General features: G+C 40.4%; 1 protein-coding gene across 19 annotated transcripts in view; it reads right to left on the bottom strand.

Annotated features, from left to right (window-relative positions):
* MAGI2 (membrane associated guanylate kinase, WW and PDZ domain containing 2) overlaps window positions 1-19,776 on the bottom strand; it is a 1,141,222-nt gene that overhangs the window by 347,872 nt on the left and 773,574 nt on the right. For all 19 annotated transcript variants that reach the window (XM_075926597.1, XM_075926590.1, XM_075926502.1 and 16 more), the window contains one exon: window positions 10,462-10,541. In XM_075926597.1, the coding sequence (XP_075782712.1) occupies window positions 10,462-10,541 (80 nt within the window). The remainder of the gene's footprint in view (window positions 1-10,461; window positions 10,542-19,776) is intronic.

Genomic DNA, 19,776 nt, shown 5'->3' with positions numbered 1-19,776 from the left:
GGATGAGAGAGCAGGTAGCAAATAAGGAAGTTGACAGCAAGGGGAATATTTCATTTAATGGTACATTATAAACTCAATGGAATGTTAGAGAAGATTCAAACCATCAGAGAAACTAACATACCAATTTTTTTCTCTCTAGAATATTTTCTCTATTCCCCTGGATAATGCCAGGAACAAAATCCTCTGAAGGTTTGTAGTTTTCATGTTATAATAGTAACGACAACTTTGGTTCAGAGATTTTCTCCGTCAATTAATGACCAAATTCAGTTGCTGACTTTTCAGCTGGTTATTATTCTTCAAGAGACACCCTGTTATTGCTCAGTTAATACTGAATTGAAATGACAGACCCATGGAAGCATATCTGACATGCATTTAAATGCCAAATAAACTCCTTGTGATCACTTTTGTTACACTGAACGCTAGGCTTGAATAATGGCAGTCCCTTGCAAAACTGAGGGTGTTCAATAATATTTTAAAAATCAGATTAGTAATCTGAAAAAGAAAAGCATTAACACAAAAACTATGGATTTAGCAGATGAAATAAACATATTGTCCATAAATACCTGAATCAATATCACAAGTGGAAATGAAACTGATAGTCACTCAACCTTTAGGCTACAATGTCACAACTTATTATGTTAAAGTGGTGGGAGGGGCTAGAAGTCCACTGCAGATACTCCATTGGGAAGGGATACAGCGATCTGATGAATGGATGGGTATAGGATTTAAAGGAGAAAGGAGCAGAAACAGGGGAAGTTTGAGGCTTCTACGACTGTTACAGCAGGAGCCATTCCTTCCCCCTTTTACAGCCTTCCTTAACTCTCATTTAAGGGTGAGGGCTGGGGTAAAATGTCAGCAGCAGGTGAGCTGGGGATCAGAATGGGAAAGGGAATTACCTCCACTGTATACGTTTATCTACTGGGTACGCCCAGACACTTGTTAATAAAATTGTAGCCTTATTAAGCCACACTCAGTGTCTCCAGTCCTTTTTCCAGCATGGCTGGACAAATAGAAATAACTCGATTAAACTATTTGGATCCTAGGTGGCATTGGCAGGGCTGTCAGACACAAAAAGCATAATTTTACTTGTAAGCCAAGCACAGTTAACATGGAAATCAGTAAGACACAATAAACATAAAACCCCATAATGACATTGCAAGAGAGCCTGTGTTCAGGGCAAAACTGCTCCTTATATATGCGGGGGGGGGGGGGGGGGATCCCCTTCCATCCCAATTTATATCTGTAATCATGCAGAAGAAGTCAGGGCTGGACTAGGAAGTACAAAATGGTTTGGCAATATATTTTGACCAGCACACTGACCAGTGACACTTCCTGCCAGCCAGATTCCCAAACACACTTAATTTTGCCCAATCCTACCATTCTACTCCTCCATTCAAGTTCCAACTATGTCCTTCCTCTGGTTGCAAACAAGGAAGTGGCAATAAGAGAGAAATGCATCTGAAAGGAAGGTCTACTTTCATTCACTGAGTACATTGTTCACAAAAAAAAAAAATCAACTTTGCCTGGGGCTTTGTAGATTTCTGGAGCTAATATTGTAGGGTTAGCCAGTGCTAGCAGAAATAAATTGACTTTTTGTTGTCCTTTGAAAGGGTTTCATATTATTTACTTTCTTACACTGAAATATAAAACAATGGTCACAAGCAAATACTCAAAGGTCTAGGTAAAAGAGAAAAGCTTTGTGACAGCTGGTGGTGAAACACACAAGCTTCTATTACTTGTGTTCAAAGAGAATCAATTAATAGACAGATTTCATCTATGTAAGTCCTCCACGAGGGAGCAGTGGAACCCACTAATAATGGCAGAATATTACAGAACTATATAAGAAAGCTTACTGCTTGTGTCCAGTGGGAACATGGATTTAATAACTCAAGGAAATCAGTAAGCCAGTATTTCATACCTTTTGGAAGCCTTCTTGAAAACAAAAGAGTATATAACAATGGAATCACAATGATGATCTCACAGAATTGTAAAGAAAGAAGGAAATAAAGACAGGATTTGTTATGTGTTTGTGATTTATTCAATATCTAAGCCCCAATCCTGATTACATTTGCACACATGCTTAACTTTACTACATTGGGCACATTGTGTACAGTTAATCATGTGCATATGTCTATGCATGATCAGAGTGGATTCCGAATTATGATATCTGACAGAGCCATTCAAACGTTCTGATAGTGGGCAAAGCAGAGGGGGAAAACAGGAATATAATTATGTGTGGGAAACACCTACTCAAAATGAAACTAACTCTATCATATTTAATTTTTTTTATAAATAATATTTTGTAGGTGTTCCACCTGTATTAGAACAGGAAGCAAAATACTGCAGATTTCAGACCGTTATCTAATACTTATTCAAATCAGCTGCAAGACCTGTACCTTTAACTACAAGAGTAGAGGGATATTCAGTTGCTTATTTTTAAATAGCAGAATCTTCAACAAAAATTGTGAGACAAAAAATCACTCAAACAAATAAACAAATTTGGGTGATGAAAATTATGGTTTTCCATTGGTGGCTTCATTTCTTGAATCATTTACATTTTATTTTTATCTTTGGGTTTCACCATCTTTTTTCTAAAAACAAAAAAAAAAGCAAGTACCAACTAGTGAACCATATGAAGAAAGAAGGCAACTAAACTGAAGACTAATTTTAGAATACGTTTTTTAAAGTAAGTACAGAAAAATGGAATAGGATTTAAAATGCTGTAATATAAACTTGTAAAGATGGTAGGTAAGGTCTCTTTGCATATATCCCTTAGGCACTATCAACCAACTGATGTTAAAATAGAAAAATAAACCAATTTATCTGATGGGTTGGTACCATTAACTCATAATTTAATTCAAAACTCACTGAATGTATATGATAAGATCCATACCTATTTAATAATGGACTATCCTGTTGAAAGACCATATTTCTTCATGTGCAGAGTCTTTTAGGATGAATGCATTTATTAAACATAAAGTATAACTTTTCAAGGAATTCTAGTGATGTTTAAATAAATATTACGTATTTATATTCACAGTAGTATTTTAAAGAACAATAAAATCGTACACCACACATTTTAAAATGGCTTCCCCTTCCTTTTCATCATTTGGAACTCAATTAGTAACTCTTGCTGGAACAAGAAATGAATAAGAAAGGTGGTGACTCTTGACTGAGGATCAATAAATGGGCCACTAGCCCACTAGCTCACTCATCTTTAGTTATCTCTAATTTTAGTGATGTGGGAACATTCAAGAAAAAGTGTTAAAATGGTAAAATAGTAGATTCGGACAGATTCATTAAGGCACATTTGGATGATACAGGAGAAGTGAAATGAACACAACAGTCACTTTGCAGTGAGGAAGTTCAAAGGTATCAGTAGGAGGGATGCATTCAGAGACTGAGAATATAAAACATCTACTGATTTTAGAACTTTTTCTTAAATCTTCCCAATACTACACAATGTAAAATGTTCAGGTGTGAGCATATACCATACATGGGATGAACTTGAGTTCTATAGCACTGTTTCTCAACCTTTTTTTTAATAAAGTACCCCCTTTTTAAAAATATTGTAAGTACCCCAGTACCTACAGTTTTCAGAAACACAAAATTTTTTCTACTATTTCAATACATTTGTTTAAACAACTTAATCGTAGCTGGGTGAGAGAGGAAATTTTTGGAAGTAAAAAATACAAAAATAATAAAGCGCTGTAAAACTTAAAACAAAAATTCAGTTTTCTCCAAGTTTCAGTTGTGTTGATGTACCTCCCAGACTTCTCTCAAGTAACCCTAAGGGTACTCGCACCACTGGTTGTGAAACACTGTTCTACAGAAGTAATGACCAGCCAGAAAAAAGGTTGCACAAAGTGGAAGAATACAAAAAAGACTGAGCCTATTTAATGATCTGAGGGGCTGTTGTTTTCCCGGGACACCAAGAAGTCTAGAGCTCCAGACAGGCTTCACAAAATGTAAGTTGTTATTTTCTTGTATAGAACTTCTAGAATGGTAGTTCCCAATTATTCACTGGAAGGAACTGTACTGTCAAATAACAAACAGGATGAAGTTTAATAAAGACAAATGTAAAGTGCTCCACTTAGGAAGGAACAATCAGTTTCACAAATACAGAATGGGAAGCGACTGTATAGGAAGGAGTACGGCAGAAAGGGATCTAGGGATTATAGTGGACCACAAGCTGAATATGAGTCAGTAGTGTGATGCTGTTGCAAAAAAAGAAAACATGATTCTGGGATGCATTAACAGATGTGTTGTGAGCAAGACAGGAGAAGTCATTCTTCTGCTCTACTCTGCACTGGTTAGCCTCAGTTGGAGTATCGTGTCCAGTTCTGGGCACCGCATTTCAAGAAAGATGTGGAGAAATTGGAGAGGGTCCAGAGAAGAGCAACAAGAATGATTAAAGATCTAGAGAACATGACCTATGAAGGAAGGCTGAAAGAATTGGGTTTGTTTAGTTTAGAAAAGAGAAGATTGAGGGGGGACATGATAGCCGTTTTCAGGTATCTAAAAGGGTATCATAAGGAGGAGGGAGAAAACTTGGAGAAGAAATGGGCTTAAACTGCAGCAAGGGAGGTTTAGGTTGGACATTAGGAAAAAGTTCCTAATTGTCAGGGTAGTCAAACACTGGAATAAATTGCCCAGGGAGGTTGTTGTTAGCAGCCCCTGTCTGCGGGGGGTTCCGAGCTGCCCATAGAGGCTGTTCTGCATCCCATGGAGTAGCCTCTGTTTGTGGGGAGCTCAGACTCCCACTGTCAGGGGCAGATGCTGCAAAGTAGCCTCTGCCCGTAGTGGGCCCAGGCTCACCGCCGACAGAGGCTACTCCATTGGATGCAGAGCAGCCTCTGTCCATGGGGAGTTTGGACCCTCCATGGACAGAAGCTGCTTTGAGGCAGCTTTCCCTTCCCCTCCCCACCATGCTGCTGCCTCTGTTTTTAAGCTGGCTCCCCCAGCACCAGCTCCTCCCTGTAGGAGGCAGCAAGGGAGGGTGAGGATAGCAGGTCTGTGGGAGCTGATACGTGCAGGGAGCTGCCTGCCCCCCTCACCCTCCATGCTGCTGCCTTTCTATAAGAGGCAGCAGTGCAGAGGTGGGGATGAGGAGTAGGCAGATCCGGTGCCCACGGGGAGCCTAATGAAATCCAGCTCCTCATGGGCACCAGCTCCTACTCCCCACCTTGCTGCCTTTGATACAGAGGCAGAAAAGGGGGGAAGTGCGTGTAGTCAATAGTATTAACCATCATTAATCATTTACTCCATTATACACTAAGATCCCTAATCTGCACTGACTGAGCTGGAAGCGCATAGTATGCAAACAAAGAGGAGGTTGCTGAACCATAACCCTGTTCTGTGTTCTCCTCAGGTAGGACCAAAAGGGGCTAAAGGAGCACCCCAAGTGGAGTTTAAATGACACAAAAGAAGAACCTGGGCTAGCTTGTTTTGGGGTTTAGTTACTGTGGGAGTTATTACATGTTTGTGGGGGGGGGTGTTGTATTGTACAATGTACCCTCTGCTATCCTAGTAGGAGGGGCTTACAGACTGAACTGGGAGTAAATAGCAGGCAAACAGAGAAGAGGCTGAACTGTAATCATACTCTATGTTCTTTACAGAATAAAAACCCATTCTGGGTGGATTGTCTGAGTGGATCTGATTTGAAGTGAACACACACTGACACACAATGCAGACCACACTATGGCGCCTCAGGCCAAGACTCCCCAAGTAGTGTAAAAAATTCACAAGGCAGGATTCCCCTATCTTGAGCAACCTCATATGGGCTAGTGAACAGGAGGAGGGGCTACAACTGGAATATCGGAAGCATGTACAGGATGGGGAAAAGGGAGGAAGTGGACATTAAACATCAATAATAGAAACACTTGTTCTGAGGTCCAGAAAGAGATAAGGCTCAGACCAGTTGTAAGTCTCTCACTAAAAATAAAAATAAAATAAATTAAAATAAATATAAAATAAATAAAAATAAAAGGGGAAAAGCAGAGGCAATGTCACAGTAGGGAGTTCTATCACAGGCTACCAAATCGGAAAGAAGAGAGGAATGAAGGCATTTCTAGAACAAATACAAGTATCCAAAACACAAGTCCCGGTGGGATATAATTGGTCAGAAAATTATGTTGCAATATGTTAGGATTGGTTAGTAAATTTTCAGTAAAATGATTGGTTAAAGTATAGCTGAGTACACTACTATATAAATTGGGAGCAAAGAGGAAGTAAGCTGGGGAAAAAGTTACTTCAGACATCAGCTATTATGACTCCCTGTTTGTGTGAGAAGAATCAGGGAAGTGGGAGGGTGAAGGGAAAAGCCCTGTAACTTCTGAGATATGTATATCTGCTTCCCCTCATTCTCTCAAGGCTCAGTGGCCAGATTCTCTCTCCTAGGAAGCACCAGAATTATGTGACTCCCATGACTCTGCGGAGAAAATATAGGTCACTTCCCCAGCCTGCATCTCAGTTTCCCCATTTATAAATTGGAAATTATGATGCTGCCCTCTGTCAAGTGCCTAATGATGTACTGAAAAACAGCATTATTTAAGAGATTATGAATTTGACAGGTTTTTGCGTAAAAATCGGTGGAGCGTCCATTTTTGTGCAAGTAAATTGGTAGAACAGAAGGCTTTTGCTGGTGGAATTATTCCTCTCCCAATGAGGAATAAATCATTTTTGTGCTACATCTCTTGCACAAAAAGGCAGGTGTGTGGACGCTCCGGAGGGTTTTTTTCACAAGAAACCCCTATTGGCAAAAGCACGGGTGCTCTAATGGCCATTCCCAGAATGGCCTTCAGAGCTTTCTTGCACAAGAACGTCCATGCAGTGTGGATGCTCTCTTGAGCAAAAGCACATTGCTTTTGCGATGCGCTTTGAGGTCTGGACACTCTTTTGTGCAAGAAGTTTTTATGGAAGATCTATTCTGCAAAAGGCTTCTTGCACAAAAACTCTGCAGTGTAGACGAAGCCTCAATGTCCTGTGCTTTTATTAGCAATAATTCACCCCTAACTGTCTTCTAAGAGCCTGGTAATCAGAGAAAGTGTTGGTATTGCTGCTAGAGAATATTGACCTTCCTTGGTTCAGCAAATTCTCTGGTTCTATGAAAAATTTAAATTCTGCAGAAACTACCTTTTTTGTTATAATGATTTGTGATGGTAAATTCCTGACCATCATTATTTAGTAGTATTATAGTAGCATCTGGAGGCTCTCAACAGAGGTCAGGCCCCAACTATGAGGCAATGTTTACACACACAATGACATTCCTTGCCTTAGAGAATTTACCATTGAAATCGATATGATAGAGAAGGGGAAATAAAGCCACAAAGAAGTGAAGTGACTTGCCCAAGGTCACACAGAAGGTTGGGGCACAGACAAGCATAGATGTTAGGTCTTCACACTGCCTCTCTGATGGGCACTGAGTAGCAGGTGGAAATATAGGAGAAGAGTGAGCAGGAAGCCATAGGACAAGAAAGAGGGAAGGTTGTCTTGGTGGATCTTGAAGAATCTCATGATACCATCTAGATGTTTCATCAGTCTTTAAGTGTTTCCTGACTCTTTGTTGTTTGCTACTTAATGGTTCTTATCTGCCCCCTTAGACTATCTAGTCTTTAGGTGCTTATAGACTCGGCTTTCCCTTGATATATTTTTTATGCACTGCCTTTTCTTGTCCCTCCTCCCAATTTTCCCTTCTTCTACCCCACCCTCCCGTCTCTCCTAGTTATTTTGGTCCCAGACATCCAACAGTCCGGTCATCTGAATAAGTGGGCTGTGCCGACGAAAACTCATGATACCATCTACATGTTTTGTTAGTCTATAAAGTGCTACCAGACTATTTGTTGTTTTTTCAGTTTTGGTAGATCTTGACATTTTCACTGAAAAGGTCATTGAGACTCTGTACAGAGCTAGAGAAAGTGTCTATGGGAGAACATTTTACATTTTACAATGATGAGTGGAGAATTAATGGTGTTTGTCAAAGAACGTAGAACAGCTGAAAGTAGAGGAGAGACTATGTCTGCCATGGAGGAAACCCTCGTGAAATCCTATGGTATAAAAGGGGTCGAAAAGAATCAAGGGTGACAGAAAGTCTGGAGTGGTGGGTTTCAGCACATGCAGCAAAAGAACAGGAAGGAAGAAGTTGAGAGTGGCAGAGATGGTGGCCTGAAGAATTGCTTACAGAACTGGTTATATGGTATGACCAGCATATTACAACCCATTTAGTCAATGCAAATTCTAACCGCAATAAAATAAAGTACAAACCGTGAGTGACAAAGCAACTTTCAGAAACATGACCTCCCTGAAAATAACAACAATATAGAAACAAGGTAAGTATTATTTCCTGTTTAAACTCCACTAACTTTCCAGAAGTCTGAATCTCCACCTAGAAGTGAACTTTAGATCATAAACAGTAAAGAGCAATCTCTTTGGCATAAATCAAATTTACACAGCTTTAGTTGAAACCAGTATACAGTTAATTTGGCATTAAATCTTAAAAAAAATATTTGTGTGCTACATTAAACTCCCCAATGTCAGAAGTTAATGGCAAGTTGGTAACACTCCTCACAAGCCTCTGACATTTTGAGGGGCCTGTATTTGTGTGGAGATTCAAAGAATTAAAGAAACTAAACCATTCCTATCTTGAGCAATCAAAGAACTACAGGAAAATTGTGCATGTTACATCAGTGATCTCTCCCTAAAATCTTTTATGCTTCATTTCAAGTACTTTACATTAATGAGCTGTGCAACTCTTAAAAGAGAGAGGAACCCAGAATGCTATAGTCATACAATAACACTGTAGTCAAATAGCTGTAAAATAAAGCTATTTATAATCCTATTTATTTAACTTGCTGTATTAATTTGTATCTGAAATTATTTCAGTGTTTGACATTTAAATAGTTGTGGTTTAGGTGAATTACAACTAGTAGAAAAAACATATTTGTTACCTCCAGTGTCTGATACATTACTGCCTAGCTTGGTTTTGTTTTGTTTTTTGTTTTAACTCAAGACAATGCACTACTAAGCACTGGGAAATAATATGTCATACACGTACCAGGTGTGAAGCACATTTCTAATGCAAAACTCAAGTCCCCTTATTTTGTGTTAGTATCACTTCTACTGTATGCATTGTAGCAATAAGGCATGGGGAGTTAGCATTTTCAATGCAGGAATAAATGTATCACAAATTATCCAGCTGTTATATTTCTAATGTTAGAAGAAAAAGTCAGAATAACTGCAGATGGGGAAGGATTGTTGGAATGAATGTATACTTATACACTGCACAAGTTTACATAAAATAGGAGAACATTTTGCACCATACCTGTGACCTTACATACACCCAAATATTCATCAATGATTCTCTGTCTTTTACAAGCACAAAATGGCATAAAATTAATCTTCTCCTTATAATGTTTACCTTAATCAATACTAGGTATAAGGCAGTTTCACATAAATCAAATGAGTTGTATGAAAACAGCTAGTATTTTATGTTAATACATTAAATATTCACAAAATAAGTTTTAAACTAATGTAAATATAAAACAAGTATAAAATCCCCTGTATCTTTTTCTATAGTCACAAATAAATAAATAAATAAATAGCAATAATAATAAATAAATAAATAAATAGTAATAATAATAAATCACTACCTTCCCACCTTGTGATACTTGCTTAGTTTCAACAACACTGACATAAACGACAATTAAAATCAGTCATCAATGACAAATATTCATTAGAATGCATTTATTAATGTAACTGTTATTAAATTGTTTTAATGACAGAAACTTTACTATAGAAAATCTGACAAACATATAGAGTGTTCATAAAGATATACAGTTTGATAAGAGCTATATCTTGCAGTTGATGCATTTTTTAACCAAAATATACGATTTGGGGTGGTTTTTTTTCGTAAGAAGTATATTTCTAAATGGCTCCAATCTTATTTCCGGTTTTATTTTTTAAAATCATTTTCATTGCACTGCCAAATATTTGGCCTGGTATCATGTTAGTGGCTGTTCTCTTCCCCCCTCCCACTCAGTTCTATCAGACACTGTTTTGGATTTAAAATCAAATCAAATAATATTCATTTATTGAGATGCAGTTTGTTTCCCCTGTGCACTGCATTTCTTGTAGCCTGAAAGCTCAGAATCTTAAAAGAGATTCTGTTCTACGGACGAAAGTTCTCAGTAGGAGGCAAGGGAGAGAGGTCAGTCAAGGAGCCAAAAACAAAACAGATATAAAACACGCTTGCAATCCTCGTCTTTCGATATCATCAAAAAGTGGGAATAAAAAAAGCAGAAACACATGGCACGTTGAGAACACTATCACTTACAGCTTATAACCAAAGCAGCAATTAAACACCTTTCATCATTCCCTAAAATGCCTTCCTTTTTCAAGAATACAGAGAAACACACATACAAAGACAAATCCTTTCTGAGGAGCAATGAAAACTTAATAACCTACCATTTTCTTTGCACTCTTCAGGAGGTTTAGCCTTTTTCGCAAGTCGTGGATCCAGCCATGATGTTGTCTTTGTGTTATGGCTGAAAAGAAAAGAGATCACTCTGAGCAGACACATACTGAAAGGAATCAAGTTTATTCCTTAAAAAAAAAAAAAGGTTTAGTCCAACAAAATTGCAATCGATACACTTAATTTGCTTACTGGTTCTAAGTAGCCCTGAAGGAGGTGTAAGAGTAATTGTGCAAGGCAGCTGTAAATTTGGCAACCTCAGCTCCCTGTCCTCAAAGCAGCTATTTTTATTAAAATCAACTAGAATGTTGCCAAGTTAACCTCATTGAAAATGCAGAACTCATCTAGAGCAAAAAGAATTTATTACAAATACAGCGTTCTCCAGTTTAACGAGTGCAGTCAAAAGGATTCCATATCATCCTCAGAGTTTTTGGATGGAATTATTTTCATCTTAAACCTATCCTTTTCATACATATGTGTTTGTTATTTAACAGCCATGCTGGCAAGGCATAGCAAAAATGATGCAAATTACAGTGTGCTCCTGCAAAGTACACATTTTCTAACAGAGTGATTAATGACACGTTGCTTAACCAACCTTTATCTATTCCATATTTAATTCTTCTACCATGATAAGATGTATTTTGCACAAGCTGAATGAATCGTGTGGCTCTTTTGCTTTCCTCAGAATAGATCTTTCAAGAATCAGCAATGAAGTAACCTCTGAATTGGTACAAACTGTTTTCCAGGAGAATATTTTGCAAATGAATTGACACATAAAGCACTAATCAGAGTTAAAACAAGCCTTTTTTAAATGTATACCCTTTCCAACTCCTTTTGAATTTGGAGCCCAAATAAAATACAATGCCAAGGAAATAAAACTATAAAACAAAGAGATGTAACAATTATTCTCATATTTGCACAGGTGCCTGTCTTCTAACACTGACATCCCTTTTTAAGGCATGTTTTATTTATCTAATATATCCTAGGAGGCTGCTCACTTTTGTACAGTTTTATATATTATTGAATTATTTAGATTATTATTAATATAACATTTGCTGTGTAATTTAAAATGTATTGAAAGCATCTGTTGTAAATGTTAGTGAAAATTAGACAGAACCAAGGCAGCCAATCAAAAACTGATCTGGATACATTTTGTAATTTATCATTTACTCATTGATGTATACACGTAGTGAGATCTGATCCAATGGTATGAGCCTTCCGTTGAGAATAAGAAAATCCTGCATTCTAATCCCTACTCTCACCCAGACTGCCTTTGTGCTCTTGGGCATGTCAATTTTCCTCTCTGCCTCAATGTCACCAATAACAATAAGTCCAATTTTCAAATTTGAAGGCCTGAAGTAGAAACTTTAATTTGTATTTAGGCATTCTAAGCAGGTGACTTTCCCATCCTATACCAAAACACAGTGTACAGATTTAAATACAGTAAAATCCCACCCTCCTTTTGATTGTGGCTTTATTTATGTAGAAATTAATATTAATAAAAGAATTAGCAATGCAAACCTTCAGCCCATACTGGAAATCAACTGTGACTAGGGTTCTTCCCTGAGTCCATTCTGTCTAGAGCCTTGGTAGAACTCCTCCCACCTGCCTTGCACCAGGAGGGATTCCACCAGGAATCAACCAGCACTTTTCTTCAAGGTAATAATAATAATATATAACACTCTTGTATAACACTTTCATCAGTATATTAAAGCATTTTGAAAAGCAGGTCAGTATCATCACTCCCATTTTACAGATGGAAAAATTGAGGTACACAAATCTGAAATGACTCCTCTAAAGTTACCTTGCAAAAGAGCCAGGGAACAGAACCTGACTCCTAGATGATGATGATCTATTGACTGAATTACTTTGCCTCATCTTACAGCAATTTAAAAACTGTCCAACATGTTACCAAATCTATATGATGAGTTGATGAGTCATTGAAATACATTGCTTAGGGTATGTCTAGACTACAGGCTTCTGTCGACAAAGAGCATCTAGACTACATTGAGTTCTGTCGACAAAGCAAGCTGCTTTGTCGACATGGTAGTGTAGACGCAAAGGACAGTTTACATGCAATAACACCTTCTGCCGACAGAAACTCTGTCGACAGAAGGCGTTATGCCTCGTAAAATGAGGTTTACCAGCGTCGACAAAACTGCTGAGTTCTGTCAACATTATGTAGACAGAACTCAGCGGTAGTGTAGACGCAGGTATAGTTTTGTTGACAAAAGTCCACTTTTGTCGACAAAACTCTGTAGTCTAGACACACCCTTAGTCAGCTCCCATAGTAAGTGCCTAAAATGGGCATTTATTTAAGCACCAAAAAGGACTCTGAGGTATCAGATTTAGGCACATGAGTTTGAAAACTAAGACCAATATTACTATTTAAAGTGTGAACTTGCGTTTGCCAATGCTTTTGTTTAATCTAAGAAATTAACCAGCAAATACGTTAAGTACTGTTCCAACATAGGTGTGTTTTTCCTGATGACTCAACTTCCCCTTGTTTTGTAAACTGTGGCCATAATGTACAGTTAATAATCTAATTAAAACATCAAAGCCTAATAAGTAAGCACATCAATCACGGAGAGGGAAGAGGACGGCAGAACTAGGGCACTACAGTAATGTAAATAACAACACAAATATCACACTGTTATATAAATTATGTTCATGCATAAATGTGGTTAAGCCATTAAAAACCATTTAAAATTATTCTTAATATTAGCTGCCACTCATACTAACCATCAGTGGTCAGCTGGCTTCTTGCAGGTGTCGTAACAGATGCAAGTCCCGCAGACAGATTTGAAAGAGAAGGTAGTGGTTTTACAGATTAGTTCAGATTAGTCCATTTATACAGGGCAGCTTGAGAGGAAATGCAAAGGCAATTGAGAAAGAAGTGCACAAACAGGCATTCAAAGCTGATATCACTGGCTGAGTGAAAAGGGTGAGGTGATGCAGTAAAAGCATCCAGAAAGAAATATAGCTGCAGTGCAATTAACATTTTTCCCTGGCTTCTCTTTGGTTATTCAGCAAAGAACCCTACTTATCACTGGAAGGCATGCTCAGAAAGTCTCTCCTACATCATTTCCATGAGCCTGATTACTGTATGTGGTAACTGGACTGAAAGAGAGGTGTAGAATTCCTGAACAAATGCTACAGCTCTGCTATTGAGGACAAGATTCCCCCCTTGAAATCTAAAGCAACTTCCTAAAGCCAGAAGCCATGGAAGGAGTTTTGATGTCAAAGTTCTCATAGTCTTTTACACTATTCTACAGAAACAAGATAGAAATGAACGATTTTAATTCATACTAATTTGTTTACAAGGGAGAAATTGTGCAGTCTAGCATCTACTGTGAATTTGCTGAACAATGTCCATACACAAAATTAAAGTAGTTAAGACTTTTAATGTAGCCAAAAATCAATTAAATAATTATTGATCTGTTAGCTGAAATTGCCAATATTATGTACTAATGGGCTATAGAAATGTTTTATTATAACCAAAATATGATGATAGCACAGGAAACTTAGAATGTTTAATGCAAAAATTATTCATCATCTGGCTCATGTGAAACAAAAGGAAGGACTGCCCATCGGTTAGGGTGCTAGCCTGGAATTTAGGAGACCTAGGTTCAATTCCCTGCTCTGCTAGGGTATGTCTACACAGCAAAGTTATTTCAGAATACATGTCTTTTGAATGCGTCCGCTATTTCAAGATATAGCAGATGTGCTATTTTGCCATCCCCATAAACCTCATTGGACGAGGAGTAAGGGATGGCTTGAAATAGTGCTGTATTTCGAAATGTGGCCCTGTGTAGATGAAATAAACTATTTCAAAATAGACTCGAAATAAGCTATACAATGTGCACAGCACAAATTGCGCATCTTATTTCAAGTTTCAGGTGCTGTGCAGATGCACCCTCTACAGACTTCTTGTATGACCTTAGATTCTTCATGCTCCTGTTCCCCAGCTGTAAAACAGAGATAATATCACTTTCTTACCTCAACCCATCTGTGAGGAAAAATACATTATAGAGTATGCGGTGCTCAGATACTGTAGTAATAAGAACCACGTGTGCCTACTATACTACTGTATTTTCATGCGGGTGGAGGGCACAACACAAAATCTGTTACCACAATTGGCACCAAACAAGGGTGACCACACAGCAAGTGTGAAAAATTGGGATAGCGTGGGGAGCAATGTTCCCTCTAATCTTTTCTATGTGCGAAATATGTTATGTGCAGTGAGGCATGTGTGCCAAAAATGGAAATACAAAACCTAGCAGTGGGCATGCTGCTTATCAACTAGGTTGTATTTGAATCTCTCCTGAATGGCCACACAAGCACACAGCTTATAGGGTACACTGGTGGGAATAAAAGGCACCTATATAAGATGAAGCCCCAAATATCAGGACTGTTCCTATAAATTTGGGACATCTGTTCATCCTAAACTGAACTGGTCAATACCTAAAATTTAGGTTGACCTTGCTACATTGCTATAGGGTAAAGCTGACCTAAGTTTCAGTGTAGACATGGGTGTCTGGTTTGTAAGGCAGAGGGAGGCTCTGCCTTCCTTACTCAGTGCTGGGGCTGCTGGGCCTGCCCTCTCCCTCCCACCACCCCCGTGTCTGCAACTTGCACAGTGGGGTTGCTGTGGAATGTTGTTAGCATGGTTCAGGCAGGACCTAGGGCAGCTGGGAAGGCAGAGCAGCAGGGAGTCCCTTCAGCAGCACCCCTGAACCTACAAGGACCATACACAAGAGGAAGTGGGGAAGGAATGGGAAGTGAGGGGAATGAAGGGAGGGAGATGAAGAAAAAAAGGGGATGAGGAACGGGGGAGGGGAGCAAGTGTCCGGCATGCAGTGTCCCCCCAGCCCCATCTAACCCTCACCCTGATAAGTCCTGCTTCCCTAAACCTGGACTCATCCAACAAGCCCCCACATCCTGACCCCCACCCCACTGAGCCCCAGCAAGCTGCACCTGGACCCCCTATCCTATGAAGTCCCAATTCCCCAGCATCTGGACCTCACACCAAGCCCAACCAGAGTCCCATTGCCCCTATACCCAGAAGCTCCCAACGAGCCCCCGTGCATCCAGATCCACCACTGAGCCATCCACACCCAGACTGCCCCACATCTGGATCCCCACAGTAACCCCTCCACACATGGATCAAGCTGGGCTGAGCCTGCCCAGCCACACCTGGTATGCCTGGCACAAAGGACAGGGCCAGCCCATACACTATGTCAGGGTCAAGTGCAGCCTCACTGCCAAGTTCCTGTCCTGGGTTTCAGGGTGATGTCCAACCTCAATGCAGCCAGTAGCATGTACTCCCCTCTGCTAGAACTGTGAAGATCAGGGGTTTTCTTAATGGCTTTCCTGACACAGACTTCCAGTATGACATTGGAACCCTCATTTAAGGTTTGGTCTCAAGGGAACTTTTTCCACTGATTAAAAAAATAGATAAGGAGCTTACTTATCCCATGCCTCACTTTCTCCATCCAAAAAAAGAGTTAATAATAATAGTTGCCTGCCTCACAGGAGCGTGTGTAAATTCATTGGTTTTCTTTAGGTGTTTTGATGTCATCAGATGGGAAGTTCAGTTTTGCAAAGTGTTTTTTACAATTTCAAAATCTTTCTCCTTCATTCATGTAGCAGCCATTGCTCCTGGATTACAGGAGAATTTCAATTTGGAACTTTATGGGATGACTCCTCCCATTGTGTGTTGGTGGAGCAATTTGCCAGAAGAGGCAGGGCTAGTGAGAGCAGGGCTCCATCTGGCCTCCCCTATTTTATTTTTCAAAGGGCTAGTCAAAGATTCTGGTAGCCAGCCAGTTTATGCTGTGTGTGTGCTGCAGAGAGGGCTGAGTGATTTGTGGCAGCAGGCACCCTGTGCTAGCCTGCTACGTGGTATTGGGCAGAACAATAAATTGCCAGGAGGAATGAATCCCCTTTCATCTGGGCTAGAGGAGCCCTTCAGAGCTTTCCCACAGGTAAGCAGTGGCCTGAGCTGGGGCAATTTTTTTAAACTTGTTCAAATTCTGTGATGGGCAGGGCAAGGGGAGCACTTGGTTGGGGAGGGTGGTGATTTTGAGTGGTGGGAGTCTGAGGAGAAAGGAGTGTGGAGGGAAGAAAGAGGGGCAGAGTGAGGAGAAACATGGTGGCAAGGAAGAGGGACGTTATTGGTTGGAAAGATGTGAACTCTTGTCAGTCTCAACTCTTTTCAGTGGTTGGGAGAGTACGTTTACCTAGTGAGAACAGGACTGAGGATTTGGTTCCTTCACCCTTGAGGATATTGGGTCTACCAGTCTGATACATAAAGCTGGCACCATCATGCTGCCTCAGTAGGACATTTTGCCTTCTTGGTTCTGTGAGTTGAATGGCTGCTGTTGTTAAACCAGCAATATTTTACTGGCAAGTCCTTTGCAATTCTTATGAACTGTCTGAGGTGCTTAATGCTGTGGAAACAATTAACATAGGAAGCCCTCAACTTGTCTGTGTGAAGAAGCAAAAATGAGTTGGCATCTTCTGCAGTCTGATTCTAGAGATTTTCTTCCTGTCGGGGGCAAATGCCAGCTGAGGGTGAGGCCTAACACCTTGTTTGATTGTGTGAAGAAAGGACAGAGATTTCTCAGTTAGCTTTAACTGATGCTTAAGTTGCCATTCTCTGTGTTCCCTAGCATCAATGTCAGGGGAGGTTAGGACATTTGCAAACAGCCTGCATGTCAGCTATGAGGGTATATAATAAACTTGTGACTGACATTTCTTATTCCCAAATTTAGTGCTCTTAATTAGGTACCTTCTGCATGTCTGGCACATAGTACAAATAATGCTTCATTTTGCTTAGAAAGAAATTGCAGAAAAGTGTAGGTTTTTTTAAAAAAATGTGCTTGGGTTCAGGGATCTGACTGGAAGGGGACAAGCATGCAGCGAACAGGGACACAGGATGCACAGGGAAGACAGAAGGGAGACAGTGGGAAGTGGGTGGAGCCCAAATGGAAGCTTCACCAAGCACCCATGAGCACAGACCTACTATTTCTTGCAGAGGTGGATTTAATGCAGTAATAGAAGAAGCACTTGTGGGCAATAATTTTTAATGGGGGGGCCACTCAAAGATTTTGGTAAATGGTTCAGGGCCACACTTCTGTGGGGGTGGCGTGAGGTCTGGGGCAGTGGGTGGAGTGTAGAAGGGAGCTTGGGATAGAGGACTGGGGTGCAGGAAAAGGTGTGGGGTCTGAGAGGGAGTCTGGATGAAAGAGGGGGTTATAATCTGAGGCAGGGGTTTGGAGTGCAGGGTCCAGGAGGGATTATGGGTGCAGGAAAGGATTCTGGCCTGGAGGAGAGGAGTAGGACAGGGTGCAGGATCTGGGAGGGAGTTGTGACCTGGAGGAGGTGGGGAGAGGGGATACAGAGGGTTTGGGTTGTGGCCTGGGACAGGTAGTTAAGGGGAAACAGGGGGTGGAGTGCCAGAGGCAGCCTCTGGCTGGGAGCCACTTAGGTAAGCGGCTCCCAGCCAGAAGCTCTGCAGACTCCATTCCTGTGGGTTCTTCCATATGGCTTTTCTCCAGCACAGAGAGGGAGAGAGGGCAGGGGAAAGGAGGAACGAGGCGGCTTCATTCTCTGTTCCTGTCTTCACCAAAATTTCTCATCTCCTATTGGCTGAAAACTGGCCAATGGGAGCTTGAGGATTTTGCTAGGGGGCGGGAACAGCGCATGAAGCTTTCTGCTCCCTGCACAGCCTGCAGAGCAATTAGCAGCCTGTTGGAGAGGTTGCTTGGCGGGCCAGATCCGGCCCATTAGCCTGCCTTACATTGCTGGAGAAACTATCTACACTAGAGTACAGTGTCACAGCTGTACTGTAAGGTAGCCCAGCTGTACCACTGTAGTGTTTGTAGTACAGATGTACGATCTAGATATCAAAGGTAACTGGTATCATAAAATATACCAACACAGAAATACTAATACTGCTCTCTCAATACTGTTACTGCAAGGTTGCTGTCATTCTGGAGTAGGAAGTAATGCAATATATAGGGGTACGTCTACACTAGCCCCCTAGATCAATCTAGGGAGGCTAATGAGGATGACCTAAATTGCAACTCAAGCCCGGGATTTAAATATCCCGCTCTTGCTTTGCATGCTCCTGGCCGGCCGCCATTTTAGAAATTGACTAGCCCGAAGTAACTGCCCACATTTACACGCGGCAGTGAAATGGGATTCCGATTTAAAGCCCTAACTCGAATTAGCTAGTATTCCTCCTGCAATGAGGTTTACCAGCTAATTCGATTTAGGGGTTTTAAATCGGAATCATGTTTCACTGCCGCATGTAGATGCGGGCAGTTACTTCGGGCTAGTCAATTTCTAAAATGGAGACCGGCCGGGAACATGCAAATCAAGCACGGGATATTTAAATCCTGGGCTTGATTTGCAATTTTGGTCATCCTCATTAGCCTCCCTAGATCGATCTAGGGGGCTAGCGTAGACATACCCTAGCAGTACAAACATTACTGCTGCTCATGCTGTATAGGGCTAGCCATTGTGACATAGCCTAAGTCCACTTAAAAACACTTTCTGGCTGCTGAACATTTACATAGAAATGTGCAGCTTGGGATCAAAACTGCTCTGCCCCAGAGTTGAGGTTGAGGTTCACTCCCATTGCAGTAGAAAAGTAGGATAATGCACATAGAAGCATTAGATACCTGTAACAGAGGCACAAGGCTGCGTAGCTAATGTTTCTGTGTGCCAGTTCGTCAGGTATTGGACACTTAAGGATAGACGTCTGAAGACATGAAGTCACCTAAAAATACAGATAGGCACAAAAGTACCCAGGCTCCTAACTCCCATAGGAGTCAGTCATCTTTGTGCTTTTGAAAATCCCACTAGGTGCCTATCTGCATCTTTAGAAGTCTAAATGTAACGCCAACAGGCAGAACTGAACCTAGGCTCTCTGGAGCTTAGTGCATGAACCTCTACAGCTTAAAGCTAAAAGCTAGCTGGCTATCAGCTAAGGCTACCGAGCAAACTCATTTTCTCTTTCTGTAAGTGCTATTACATGGGACAGTATATCACATACAGAAAGGTGCGTGGGTTACATAAATACTTACAAAAACTGGCCTTTAAGTACTCAACAACTTATTTTCTCATTTTTGTGAATACATGCAAGATACTACTACTAGTGTAGTTTTTATTTGATGAAGTAGCATTTAACAATCAGTCAATTTCAAACACTTAAACAGAATAAGTCTTTTGTATTAACAGAAACTTCCGACAATCTTCAGAAACATTTCTGAAAGGAATATAGATAGTAGTTTCTTACA

This window comes from Pelodiscus sinensis, chromosome 1 (assembly GCF_049634645.1).
Source record: "Pelodiscus sinensis isolate JC-2024 chromosome 1, ASM4963464v1, whole genome shotgun sequence".
Lineage (NCBI taxonomy): Eukaryota > Metazoa > Chordata > Testudines > Trionychidae > Pelodiscus > Pelodiscus sinensis.
This window is presented reverse-complemented; position numbering and strand designations above follow the sequence as displayed.